Genomic DNA, 15,165 nt, shown 5'->3' on the forward strand with positions numbered 1-15,165 from the left:
TTGTGAGCCACCATGTGGCTGCTGGAAATTGAACTCAGGACCTCTGGAAGAGCAGACAGTGCTCTTAACCGCTGAGCCATCTCTCCAGCCCGGCCCTATGTTTCCTATGAAATTACTTAACTAGAAAGTGGCAGAAGTAACGTGGGAACTTAGATGCTCTGACATTATCCAACAATGGATTTTTCCCATTAAAATAATTTTTATTTGCATCCTGAAGAAACTAATTTCAATGGAAAAAATGAGATAGCAATAAATAAATAAACAAATAAATACCTGAAAAAATGGTCCACATTGAAAAAATGAGAACTCCAAGTGAGTGCTTGTCCATAGGAACACACTAGTGAGCACACACACATCCCACATGAGTGTCTGTGCACATAAACACACGAGAGCACACACATATCCCAAAATAAGAATGAGCATGGGACCACACGGACATCCAAGTTTCAATTAGACTTTTTAATGATACAATTCATTAGAGCATAATTATACTTCTTATTAAATGATTAATCAAAAGATTTGAAGAAAAGGTCATATTGAATGTTAATTATACATCCTTAAAAGAATTCCAAAGATATTAACAACCTTATTCATTACAAATTAATTTAATCTTTAGGAAGGCAATTTGGCATTATCTTTAAAAATTCAAAATGCATATATGTTTTCGCTAAAAAATTATGATTAGAAATTTATCATTAAATTAAATTTTACAAGTACACAAAAATTACAAAAATAATGTTAGATACCTTATTAATAATATCTACTTTGGGGAAAATCTAAACATTCATTAATGAGGAAATTATGATCATGGTAAATATCATATATATTAGGTGATATAAAATAATCTCTAAATATGAAAAAGGAAATGAAGGCATAGAAGAACCTGTAGCAAAACAACTGTATATGTTTTTATAAACATATATGATCTCAGATATGCCTGCACAGAAAACTTAACAATGAATGGTGTGATGGTTTCAAACTAAAATGTACCACCACATGCGTGGCTATTAAAGTAAAGGCTTGGTCCCCAGCTGGTGCTACTGGTAGATAGGTGCCTGGGTCGTGAAGGCGCTGATGTCATCAGTAAACTAATCCATTGGAGTCATAGCTAAAGGGGCAATAGGAGGTTGTGTTGGGGTAGAAATGGTCAATGAGTGCCTGGCTTTGATTAAAGTGCAGCTAGTGCTCTCTCTCTCTCTCTCTCTCTCTCTCTCTCTCTCTTCCTCTCCCTCTCTCTCTCTCCTTCTTTCCTCCCCTCCCTTCTTTGACAAAGCCTATTCAAACTGTACAAATATTGAATTTAAAACTAAAGGAGAAATAACCAGTTAAAACAGGAATCGCTGTTCTGGTTTTGTCTTTAAAAGAGATGAAAGGAAAGAAGAAACAGGCCCGCGGGCATAACGGAGAAGAAATGCAGAGGTGGAGGGTTTGAAGCGTTCCATGCACAGCTCACTAGTCTTACCTGACACTTGGCGCTGCAGTATTTGGCAATTCGGCATTGAGAACAACGCATCAGCTTCTCCTTCCTGCAAAGAACAAGTTGTTCTGTGTTAGAAAATAAGTAAGAGACGTATGGCTGCAGACAGAAAACCCACGTCAGCACGTTGATGCCCACAGTTCTGCTCACATCCTTGAAGATTTAGATTTCTTTAGGAGCTGGAATGGTGCTTGTTGCTCAAGCATGAGGACCTGAGCTTGGCATCTCAGCACCTACATAGAAGCTGGATGTAGCTGTGTGTGCATACATCCCCACTGCTAGCAAGAGAGGAAGCATGTGGATCCCACTGCATGCCGGCCATAGTCAGCCCAGCCCCAGCAGTGACATCCATGAGCAGTGAGAAAGTCTGTATGTAAATAAGGTGGAGAGTAATAAAGGAAGACACTATAAATAATATAATAAAGGAAGGTGGTCTCCAGCTTCCAGGCACAAGCTCAGATAAACAGGCACTGTTGACACACACACACACACACACAGAGTCAAGATTTGGATTTTTTTTTCCTCATAGAAGTAGTAAATGTTTATTTGAGAATTAGAGATGTAGAGAGATTAGAGTCCTTCAAAGTCCTGACAGAGGAGCACGGCTGCAGGAAGGAAGGGCAACCAAACAGGAAGCAGAGACCTATGGCTTTCATCTTAGGCAGCAAACATGAAGCACAGAGAGTATACTACAAATGGCTCCTGAATTCTGTAAACTTAAGTTCTAACCAATGACATACTTCTTCCAGGAAAGCCAAGCCACTTAACCCACCAAAAATATGTCACAAAGATAATATCATATACTGTGAAGCCTGGAATTAGACAGGCATCCCATTCAAACCATCATAATGAAACTCCACCTCCTCTTCACACCCCTGCAAAAAGTCACCAATTCAAGAAAACTTTAAAGCCATTAATTTGATTCACTCACAGTTATTCTGGCAGCATGTCAGTTCTGAAATGTTACTTTGCTCTAGTAGTTCTTCCATTCTTTGCAATATGTATGAAATTTTTTTTTCTTTCCTTTCTTTTTTCTTAATTAGGTATTTTCCTCATTTACATTTCCAATGCTATCCCAAAAGTCCCCCATACCCTCCCCCCCCACTCCCCTACCCACCCACTCCCACTTTTTGGCCCTGGTGTTCCCCTGTACTGGGGCATATAAAGTTTGCAAGTCTAATGGGCCTCTCTTTCCAGTGATGGCCTACTAGGCCATCTTTTGATACATAAGCAGCTAGAGTCAAGAGCTCTGGGGTACTGGTTAGTTCATAATGTTGTTCCACCTATAGGGTTGCAGATCCCTTTAGCTCCTTGGGTATTTTCTCTAGCTCTTCCATTGGGGGCCCTGTGATCCATCCAATAGCTGAAAGATTTGGATTTTTTAAATGGCTGAGCATCCTCTATCACCTTCCCAGAGATGCTCTTTGGCTAGGCTGTGGTATATATACCGTTGTAAGACAGCAGCTATTACCTCAGTTTGACGATGAACATCTTTATTGTGAAGCCGAGCAGCTATGGCAACGTACAGAGACCCTCAAGAGACCCAGAGAGAGGACAGCATGAGAGCCAGGAGACCCTGCCAGACCCATCCACTCCCCAGAATTCTACCCACCACTACGTAAGTAAATGGTTTGGATAAGGTAGGACTTCTGTGTGCTATTAGCTTTTCCACAAGGCATGTCATGGGTAACCTGACATCGCAGCTGTCTGTCAGTTAGCCGGGTTCCTATAAGTCCATAAACTCACTGGTTCAGCAAGCTGAGTTGAGTGCAATCCTTTCTTTGGTTGGTCAGCACCAAAGCTCTCTATCTAGGATGAACAGTTCCATCTCCCAAAGAAAAGTCAGACAACAAAGATATTCAGCGTGAATTTATCATTTTAACCTGCTATTTTCAAGTACAGAGTTCAGTGGCATTAAGAACGGTCACATCTGGGGTGGTCACACAAAGCTCAGTGGCCACTGTGTCTGAAGTCTGATAATAAATCCCTGGTAACAACAACAAAATCAGCAGACTATTCACATGCTATACAGCCAGCATCACCTCTAATCTTCTTAAGCTAAACTTAATATTTAACTGTATTCTTATCTAGACATCCAGCCTCTTTTCACGGGAACATTACTGTCGCCATAAGGAATCCAAAGTCAAATACATTACCTGACGGACATTGGGATTCTCTCATCTCACGTGTATGGGGCAAGATGAGTATTTAGAATTTTGGACTGTTCTGATACTACAGTATTTTAACTGAGCTGATGAGATGTTTTAGAGATGGCAACCAATTCTAAACATCAGCTTCATTTCCATTCCATGCATACTTTGTGCACCTAGCCTGAAGCAATTGCATTTTTAGCACACTTGTGATTGACCTGATATATAAGGTCAGCGTTGGATCTTCTACCATCATGTGGACGCTCAAAATGTCTCAGGTTTTTAAATTGCTTAAGGTTTCAATCATCTGGCTGTGGATCTTCAAACTGTACTCTGTACACTTTAAGTATTTAAAAAAAAAAAAAAAGGTTATGAGTCATCTCCCCAGACTCCCAAAGTCATACATCCTAGGTCCTGGCTTATCCAACTTAATAACACAGCCCTGCTAAGAAATGATTTAGAAACTCCACTAAATCCTACTTCAGACAGGCAGGATTAAGACTGAAAGGCATCAGAGATGTTTTTCCCAAGTTACCTGAGCAACAAAACCAGACATTTAAAAAGCTGAATCATAAAATTAAAATAAGCCCGGTAACATTAACCAACAGAGAAGACAGTGGAGTGGTGGACAGTCGGGGCAGGCCAAAGCACCAACTGCCAGAGAGTAACGGGGTCGATGGGAAAACAGAATGATGCAGTGTGAGCGCCTGCTGCTGTGCAGGGCACGGTGCCATGCTGTTCATCTATTAACTCGTGCCGAACTTGAAGGAGTCCTATAAGGTGGGCAGTATTATTATGTCCATGTTAGAAATACTTAGTACATTTTCAAAAGATCAAAAGTCGTTGCTACCCAGGTACGATGGCACATGCCTGTTATCCCAGCAGAGGCAGAGGCAGGAGGATGTCTGTGATAAACCTGCGTCGTCTACATAGTGAGTTCCAGGACAGCCAGAGCTACATGTGAAACTGTCTTTAAAAAAAAAAAAAAAAAAAAAGGTAGATAACAGAGTATAAATCAGCTGGGAAGCATGAAGTGACTGTCATGTATCAGGTGACTCTGCAAGGGGAAGGACAGCCTTGTTGGAAATACCACTCATTTTCTCTAACAATGGAGGAACTAGAAATGTATTTTTTAAAAACCCAGTACAATCTCTTCTGAGTGGGGCAAGCTTCTACATAGCCTGAAGCAGCACTGAAGAGTCACAGTGGAGAAAAGGAGATATTTTAAGTTAATAATTAAGGAAATGCCTAAACTTGTACTAAAAATAACACAGAAAATGTTAACCTTAAATACTCATGTAAAAGGGAAAAACCTGAAACTAAGGTAAACACGCAAACCAAGAACTTCAATGAGAGCCAGACAGTGATGCACATCTGTAATCCAAGCACTCAGAAGGCAGAGGCAGGAGGATTACTTCTGAGACACTATCTCAACAAACAAACAAACAAACAAACAAACAATAGCAAACACACAAATGTTATAATAGAAAACCAAGGAGGTCAAAGAGTCAAAACTACAATTGTAAGACAAATGTTTTAAATGAAATAGTACATAACACTACAACAGACTGCATTAATGACATGTGAAGGTTTGTACGTGCTCAGCCTAGGGAATAGCACTATTAGGAGGTGTGACCCTGTTGGAGTAAGTGTGGGCTTTAAGACCCTCATCCTAGTTGCCTGGAAGTCAGATGAAGACTTCCAGCAGTCTTCAGATGAAGATGTACAACTCTCTGTTCCTCCTGTGTCGTGCATACCTGGATGCTGCCACACCCCCACCTTAATGATAATGGACTGAACCTCTGAACCTATAAGCCAGCCCCAATGAAATGTTGTCCTTATAAGACTTGCTTGCCTCGGTTATGGTATTTGTTCACAGCAGTAAAACCCTAACTAAGACATGACACAAGAAAGAAAATACTACCCAAGATTCCATCATGATGTCAAAACAACGCTGGGGAACAACAGCACGAGGAACCTGTCTGTCCAGACTTGACTACCACTCTCACTAGCCACCTACATCTACAACAAACTCAAGACACAAGTCAACAGAAACAATCGCCAATGACTCTGAGATCTGACTTCAGTCAATAGCATCGTAGGAGGAAATAAGAGTAAAAGGCTGTCCTTCCAATATAAGCAAAAGTAAGCCAAATCTTTGAAAAGTTAGCCAGTGTAGAGTGTGATGAGCTAGTCCGAGAACGTCGGACGAACATCGGGGAGAGGATGGGAGGACCACAAGACTTGCTGGGACCGGACTCACCTCCTCAGATGCAGCCAGCCCCTTATACTCTCCTTTCTTTGTCTGTCTCGCCCAGAGGTTACTTCTGGTGACTGGAAATAACGATCCCCGACTACACTGAGTGCTTGTGTTCGCTTCTAAGAAATAGTGACTGCAACTGAGAGATCTAAGAACACTGGCGGTGAGCAGCAGCCAGTCCCACACCTGCTCCCCGTCTCCCTTCCCACGGCTCACAACAAGCAGCTCCAGCACACCTTAGCACACAGCACTGTGGCTCGCTAAGCAAGAAGAGCCAGATCACTGGATAAAGTAACTCCTGCTTGCTTTTGCCGGAAGTACCATGTATGACGCTTATTTAGATAATGACAATTTTTATAAGCAAGTAAGTAGATTTTAATCCTCGGGTTTCCAAAGCAGTGTTTACTGAATCCAAGAGAAAAGTTAAGGCCCTGTTTGGACCAGCCACTGATCCCATGCAGAACTTTACTCTTGGGGTGAGCTTGGAGCTAGGGGTAAGGACCCCTGCTGAGAAACTCCTGAACAGCAGAAGGGGGGTGGCAGGGAGGAAAAGTCAAGGCCTGCAGGCACTTTAGAAAACATCCTCCTCCCTCCGTCTTTTCTTAAAAGTGTATCATTCAATCCAAATGAAAAACAAAGCTGCATTTCTTGAAAGCAGCAATGAAAAAAAAATGCACACATCAAATCAAAACCAGAACTAACTAGCAATCTTCAGAAGAGGGACTGCTTATTTTTAGGCAATTCCTGGTGCTAAAAGGAGAAACAGTGAATGGAAATAAATAAAGGACCGATTTTATCTAAATCAAGAGACTTTTTCTGAATGTGGCAGAACTCAAGCGAAACTCAGGACCTCTGGAAGAGCAGTTAGTGCTCTTAACCGCCGAGCCATCTCTCCAGCCCCTAAATGATTTCTTGCTTCTCTAGAAATGTCCTGTGTGGATGGCCCATCATGTAAGACACCTGGCGTAACTACCACTGAGTCTCCAGGTCCAACACTGACTATAGCAACACATGAAGTCAGTAGTCCTTCCTTTCTCTAAGGTACACCCACCTGAGCAACACAACCTGGTAAACTCAGAAACACCTCTGCAGTGAGCATGGGTCCTTGCAATACCCCTCCATACACACATATACACATCCCTCAGGTTTAAGACTAACACCCAGCGGCCTGTAGTAAGCTGAATAAAATAATCAAAACCCAAGACTCAGTGTGTGGTTGGTTGGCCCAGGAGACCTTGGGAAAGAAATCTGAGGTGAGAAACATGAGAACTGGGTAAAACTTCCATTACTCTAAATTGCCAGAGAAAACGCCCTGATTTGGGTGGACTGACTCATCACCACACACCTACAAACCAGTTGTAAGAAGGGGTCTCCTAGGAAAATGCTGCTCAAGCTAGTGAGGTCTAAAATAAGCCCCAGGGAAAAGGCATGTGAGGGGTCCTGAATGCTACAGCGAGCACCTTTCAAGGATAAATCCCATGGGGGGGTGGGTGGGTGGGGTGGGGGGGCATTTTTGTTTTTTAACATGGAGAAAGGTAAGTAAAGTCCAGATTATTTTCATAGTAATAATGTATCTTTACAAAATTTCCAAGCTTATATCACTGAAATCTAAGCATTGGGTTCCATTAAAAATGGTAATGCCATGCGGCCAAGGGCTTGGTTGTTTCTTCGTGGAAATTCTATACTCCGAAAAAATAGATTATCTCAATGAAAATCTTGCTATTCTTCCAGAGTAGGGAAATTACTGTAACTCTAACTAAACAAAAAGATGCTTGAAAATGCTAAACATAAGATCTCCCTTTAGCTTGAATATTCAAAACAATTTAGAGATGGGATCTTCCAATTTTTTTTGTTGCCAAATAGTAATTTTGCTGGTTTGAGCCCAAAGGCCTTTTTCAAAATTAAAGAGATTCACTCGTCCATCCATATAACTAACAAATGATATTTAATACAAAGCAACAGATGTGGTCAAAATAATATAACTCCATGAGAAAAGGAAAATAGAACTGATTTAGGTTTGTTCTCGCCTGTTCCCTGTCGCTTTATTTCACAATTCTAGCATATAAAACAGAGAGTGAGAAACCATAATGACTAATATTTCAGGGAAATTGAATCTCCTATTCACTGGCACCGAACCCTCCTAGAAGGAAAACAAGTCATTTAAAGTCACTAACTCTCAAACAAAGGCACAGCAAATATCTGGGTCTCGTTAGTCAGGGAGGCAGCTATCCACTGCAGAGCTTCTCTCTCCACTGTCCTCAGATCCCTAAATCAAAGCCATCATCTTTGTGGCAAACATGCTAACAAGAGGTACACAAACTCCAGTGTTCCGCTCCGGACCACAGTGAAAGCATGCAAAGGTAAGCCCTTCGTCGATCTGAGTTCACATTCTGAAGCGTAAACCTACTTACTCACTACTGACAGAGAAGGCTCACAAAGGCTCTCAGCTCAACTTCCTTCCAAGCAAAGCAGGCATGAGGGACTCTGCAGACCATGGGAGGTGATCTACAAAGTGAATGCAAGATGGTGAACACAAAACAGACTATCTGCCAGGGAGAGAAAAAGAGAATCAGCTGAGTGGATCTTCAAAGAACTTGTAATTTAAGTCTATGTCACATAAGATAATTTCATCTAAGTAGATAGATATGCCACATCAGAAAGGAAAAGGGGCAGATGTTTGTACATGCCTCTCCCAGGGCAGCTGGGAGCAACATCTACATGTGTCTAGCAATGTCCACTCATTCCGTCAAACGGATGATTTACAAGTGTACTGGTTGGTTTTATGTGTCAACTTGACACAGGCTGGAGTTATCATCGAAAAAGGAGCTTCAGTTGGGGAAATGCCTCCATGAAATCCAGGTGTGAGGCATTTTCTCAATTAGTGATCAAGCGGGAAAGGCCCCTTGTGGGTGGGACCATCTCTGGGCTGGTAGTCTTGGGTTCTATAAGAGAGCAGGCTGAGAAAGCCAGGGGAAGCAAGCCAGTAAAGAAACATTCCCTCCATGGCCTCTGCATCAGCTCCTGCTCTCTGACCTGCTTGAGTTCCAGTCCTGACTTCCTTTGGTGATGAACATCAATGTGGAAAGTGTAAGCTGAATAAACCCTTTCCTCCCCAACTTGCTGCTTGGTCATGGTGTTTGTGCAGGAATAGAAACTCTGACTAAGACAACAAGTATCTCTTTAAAATTCGAGTGGACCAACAGCAAGTGACCCTAGTTTTGAATGTTGCCTGGCAGCCTGCACCTCACTGCTCAATGGACATTCACGGAAGCTTCTACCAATTCAGTGCAATGGCTGATTTAACTGTCTGATCAAGATCTAACTTGTAAGCAGTAAAAATGGTTTATGCATACTTCCTATATGGACATTAAAGCCAAGGGAGACTATTAAATCTCTGAGGATATTAAAAGGCAATTATGACTTATACCTTCCGTTTGCCTTGTTCAAGGCATCTGTAACAAGTTTAGGAGCAAATTAACATTTTTTTCCCGAGACCACAGATTTAAACTTTCCCCATTATATGAACAATCATCGGCTACAAGGTTTTACAAGTTGTAAGTCACTTTGATAGCTAGTAATTGAAACTTAGTGATGCTCTCTATACTGAATTTCTGGCAAAACATAGATACAGACAGACAAGACAGACACACAAATACATACACAAACACACACATACATACATACACACACACAAAAGCTGGAGCCAAAATACCACAAGAATATTTTTTTCAGTAATCTCTTTTCAGCCGACTCTTGAAATATAACTTTGATATCCTAAAGCTATTTGATTCTCTCTAAATCTTAAAATCTAAACTGATACGAACACTTCTGGCTCTGCCCAAAGGTTCAAATCGAGTACCATTTAAGTAGTAAGTATGACTAATAATGGACACAACAGTGACGCCTAAACTGAACACTATAGGTACCACAGGGACAATTCCAGTGAGCCTTAAATAACACCAATGACGTTTTACATCTAGAATATCAAGTCCTACATATTCAACTTTTTATTACTTTTTAAAGATTATTTTTCTTTTCTTCCTAAGAACTCAGTCCTTCACACCACCTATGTGAAGGTTCTAAGACCAAGCTAAAACCTCTAGACCGTTATTGTTTTCTTCTCAAATATAGCAGTATGTCCTATCATCCCTTTGGTTTCTGCCTTGAGGTCAGATTGAGGGCAAACCAGTCATGATAGCACTGACTTCAATCCCATCACTCAGAAGGCAGAGGGGGGAGGACCTCTTGTGTGTTAGAGGCCAATCTACAAAGCAAGTTCTAGGTCAGCCAGGACTACACAGTGAGACCTTGTCTCATATTAAAAAAAAAAATTAAGATAAAAAAAAAATCAGTATGAAGCTACTTACTAAAACCTGTTTTTATAATTTACATATAAATATTTAATTATACTACATATTTATAGACACAAATATGATTATATTATTTAAACATTCATTCCATCTAACCCTTGAGTAAATACTGCCTCATAAATATACTATATAGTTCAGATACATATATACACATACAGTTCAATTTCAGTGTTAATTTAAATCACAATTTATTTTACCTTTCCATGTTGACAGAATGGGTTCTACAACCTACATAGTGGCCACTACGTTAAGTACAACGCTCTTATTATTATAAATTAAACTACAACAGCACTTACTTGCCCTGCACACACAATACAACAGTTTCCAAAACATTGTGGTCTTTGTGGTCTTTATCCAGATTTAGACCAACCAAAGGAACTCACAGATCTTTTATGTCAATTATATCTGATAGTTCATTAATTAAAATACATAAGTTTTAAAAATACTTATTAATCTGTTTTTAAAAATTATACCCCTTACATCCTAGGTGTTGGCATGCATGTTTTCATGGGGAAAACAAACAACAACAACTACAACAACAACAACAAAACATAGCTGGATTTCCCCAAAACAAAAGAGTTCATGGTGAGAGTGGCACATCTTTCCTTCCGGTGAGTCTCTCTCCTGTCCAGCTTCGCAGAAGGCTGAGTTCTGAGAACATCCTCTAACACTCCTGTACGTTAACAATGGCGCTCCAAAGTGGCTGCAGCTGTTACACTCCTGTGGCAGTGTAAAAGTTGCTCTGAATCCGGATCCTACCAACCTCTGATCCCGCCAGTGGGCACTGCCAGGCAGAGATGTGAGGCTCGGCGTGTGTGTTCCTCATGACTGGTCGGATGAGAACATCTTCACATGCCCGTTCCCGTTCCAGTCTCTCTGAGGTGAGCTACCTGCTCATACCACTCACCTGGACTCACCGAGTTTTCTCATGGTGCCTCATTTTTTGTTGTGTATAATGTGTTATCAATTAATTTCTCTAAGACTGTGTTTTTTCATCAACAAAGTTTTAAAAGAATTTAATGTAGTAGATAAATCATCAACACTACAGCCACATGAGCCTGGGACTGGACTAGCTACGTGACAGTGGGCAGTGTGACCTCACTGAACTAAAATAAGAGTAAATAACAGAACGGGTTGTCCACACCTTATCAAATAATGTAAAACCTGAAACACTCTGAAGTCACGGTCTGTTTAACTGTCAACCTCTTAGGGAGGTGACATTCCTATCTAAATAGATTTTTTTTTAAACTTTTATATACTTTCATCTCAGAGGGAAGAGTCAATGCATTCATGACTTTATGCACTGCTGGGAAAACTACTCGACAAAAGCAACTTAACGAAGTTGCTTTATGAAGGAAGGGCTGTCTGGGTTTACGTTTCAAGGGTCTAATCCCTTGCGGCAGGAAGCCATGGTGGTAAGGCAGCTGGTCTCAGTGTCCGCACTCAGAAAGTACAGAGATGAACGCAGTAAGCAGCTCTCTTCCTTTTTATTCTGTCCAGGCATCCAGCCAGCCGGATGGTCTCATTCATATCTGGGGTACATCTTCACACCCCAATTAATCTATTCTGGACATTCCTTGTGGACATGCCCAACGGTTTGCATCCACGGTGCTTCTCAATCTTGTCAAGCTGGAGAATCAATACCAATCACTCGCAAAGACAAGAGAGAGCGAAGACAAGAGAGAAGCAAGTATTTTTTGATTTTTCTACCTAGATGACAAAAGAGAATAAGAAAATTTTAACACCAATGTTCTCTTCTTCCTACACATCAGGCTGCAATGAACACCTTCCAGTAGAGAAAAGACGACCACTTTCTGCAGGTAAGCTCACCCACTCCACCACACAGGCATCGCCTAGGTCGTTGCTCCTTTATAATAATCTCGGGAGATGGGACTCTGTAACTGATCAGCCTTGAAGAAACTAAAGGAATCCCAATAGCAGTGAATTAAAACATCTATTTTCCCCCTAGAGAAAATCAGAGAAACCATTTTTAAAATGTCATTACTTGAATGCTTTCTCAAAAATCACGTGATATTTTAAATGACAAATTTTAATTGTTTCTTCAAGATCTTCTTTTGAATGTCACATCCTTCCCATTGTTGTGACTCTCCTTGGCTGGCCCAGTCAGATCACTATGGAACTTTTAGTGAGTTACAGAGCGTCCTGGGGCTCGAACTCTGGTCAGACTAGCGTGGCAAACACAGCTCCCTGCTGGAGCCTTTATTTATTTACTTTATTTACTTTGCTATTTTCTTAATAACTTGTTCCTTCTCCAAACTTTAAACTGGTTTTTACAGCCACATTTTTTCCCTCAATGGAGCAATTTTGAAATCAGAATGACAAGTAAACACAGAAGATGCTTTTAAAATGTATTTTACAGTGAATTTTTCAAAGTGCATCTGTCTTTCCCAAAAGACAGCTGCCATGAAGTCTGGCGTCCCAGAATATTTAAACTTACAGTATAAACTGCAAGTAGAAAGTAAGTTACAGTGAACTGCTCTCTGACTATGTGGCCCGTGTTCCTGATCTCACTCTCTGGCAAAGCGCGGCCCCTGCAGTGTCTTCCTTTTTTAATCTTCTCAGTATCTGATATCTAGCCAAGCAACTCGTAGGTGACCTAAAAACAGTCAACGAATAGATAAAGGATTCAGAGAGTTCGGCCCAGTGAAAATCAAACGAGAACACACAGCATTATAAAGTGAAAGGACGCCATCCTTGCAGCCCTGAAATGCACCCTCACCACTCAGTATGAAAATGTCTATCACAGAGGAAAAGCCCAAACCCCCTACTATCAGCTAAATAAAACAAGACCATCAAACAAATTTCTGGGTCCTCAAAGGGAAAAGTAATGATTAAGTGAAAGGTTACATGACGTCATCTGTTCAGGTCAGCCCAGAAGGACGGCACACATGACCCAGCTCTTGGCACATAACCTCCATGGATAACCATGTCCCCACAAGCATGATGTCACCTGTTCAGGTCCAGAAGGACGGCACACACTGCCCAGCTCTCAGAACACAACCTCCAGTTATCCCTGTCCCCACACGCATCTCTCCCCTTGCTCCTTCAAACCCGCACACACCCCTATTTCGTGAAAGCACCAACATCGGCAAATAATCTCTTACAGCAAAACCTGTTCCCTCTCTAGGACGTAGTCAATTCCTCTCCCCTGCCCTGTCCTCTTCCTTCCCTCCCTCCTCCATCCCCTTCCTTTCTGGCTTAGTTGTAAGCCAGTGGTTTTCAACCTTCCCAATGATACAACCCTTTAGTACAGTTCCTCAAGTTGTGGTGATGCCAACCATAAATGGACTTCGTTGTTACTTCGTAACTCATTTTGCTATAGTATAGTCATATAGCTGACATGCAGGATATTAGATATGTGACTCCAAGGGAGTCAAGACCCACAGGTTGAGAAACCCTTGAGCAAGTCAAGTTTTTACTGGCAATGAAAGTAATCTTCACCAACTTAAATGGTAACAAGACAAAGAAAGCCTCTGCTGTCATCACAGACGGCCATCCACACTGTCACTCAGAAGATACTTCTATTTGTCAACCCAGCCCAGAAACATCAAGTGCCTTCCCATTCAAGCTAACCCTTCTGGATCCCACTCAGAGTAAAGGACACCCTCAGAGAACAGTAAGCAGGGGAGCAGGTGGAAATTTAGAAGTCATAGAGAGCCAGATGGTGGCAGTACACGCCTTTAATCCCAGCGCTTGGGAGGCAGACACAGGCAGATCTCTGAGTTCAAGCCCAGCCTGGTCTATAGAGCGCTAGTTCCAGGACAGTCTGGGTTACAGAGAGAAACCTTGCCTTGAAAAACAGGAAATGAAAAGGAGGAAGAGGAAGAGGACACATGGAACACTAAACAGTAATTCTACACTTCCGTATCTTCCCAGCAATACAAAACATTTGGTTGCCAAATCAACTTACATTACCTAAACACCACAAGCACTTGTAGTCCTCAAAACCACTTGTGTTTATATGAAGTGAAGCTATTAGTATTTCTCCACAGCAGTAACTATATAAAACAAGGCCCCAAACAAACCCAAATCAAGGAATGGCGTCTCCGGAAGCTGTAGAGTGTGTATGACTATATAAACAACTAATTCCATACTCAGGAACGGGTTTCTTCACTATGGAAGACCCAAATAGAATAAGGAATGGAGATGTGTGAAAACTCTGTTTGCTTTTAACTCTGGCTCCTTCTGCTGTATCGCATTTTGAACTGACGAACATACTGTTTTATTCCACGTGTGAGAAAGCTCTAGGTTCTTAAGGATCTCAAAGTAAAAAGGAGCCAGACCAAGGTTTGGGTTGGATATGCAGATTACGTTTCTTGCTTATACCAAAGGCCTCTGGGTAATCAATCACCTCGGGAATCATCCTTAGCTTGCCATCACCTACTACCTACAACGCCGGAAAGGTGTCAGCAATCATCCTCCTTCACTTCCAAAAAGAAGGCATCACCTACTACATACCTATTCCCCGATCCCCAGAACCTGGTAGAGACAGATTTCCTGACTCTACTTTTCCTGATTGTCCTTAGTCGGCCGCAACCTCTTTTTGGAGATGGTGGACTTTCTGTTGACACTGAAGACAGGCATGGTCCTGACAACACTGTCATAGGTTGAGTTCCTGGTTGTGCAGCATCCCTCTGGGTCGCTGTGTTTATTTAGTGCCACTCAAGAATGTTGGGCCTGTGGGTCAGCTCAGGCTTCTCCATGAGGCAAATAACTCCTGCCTAGGAGACTTTCAGACCCAATCAGGGGAAGTGGCCAAGAGCCTCTAGTCTCCACTGCCATGGGGAGAGTCCCCTGAGGGTCTCGCTTTACCCTGAATATTTGCTAAGCATTCGAACAATTTCTGTCCACAACACTGAGGCTGCTGTATAGAGAAGAATCTCCTAC

The 15,165-nt window shown here is 41.7% G+C and overlaps 1 protein-coding gene across 5 annotated transcripts in view; it reads right to left on the minus strand.

Annotated features, from left to right (window-relative positions):
• Smyd3 (SET and MYND domain containing 3) overlaps positions 1 to 15,165 on the minus strand; it is a 580,304-nt gene that overhangs the window by 469,874 nt on the left and 95,265 nt on the right. For 4 of the 5 annotated variants that reach the window (XM_085843350.1, XM_021156846.3, XM_085843347.1 and 1 more), the window contains exon 2: positions 1,463 to 1,526. In XM_085843350.1, the coding sequence (XP_085699476.1) occupies positions 1,463 to 1,513 (51 nt within the window). In that variant the 5' untranslated portion in view covers positions 1,514 to 1,526. Of the gene's footprint in view, positions 1 to 1,462; positions 1,527 to 15,165 lie in introns of those variants that run through there. The other variant, XM_085843352.1, reaches the window with a different exon arrangement.

The sequence above is a fragment of the Mus caroli genome, unplaced genomic scaffold (assembly GCF_978045245.1).
Source record: "Mus caroli unplaced genomic scaffold, Mus_caroli_1 scaffold_1, whole genome shotgun sequence".
Lineage (NCBI taxonomy): Eukaryota > Metazoa > Chordata > Mammalia > Rodentia > Muridae > Mus > Mus caroli.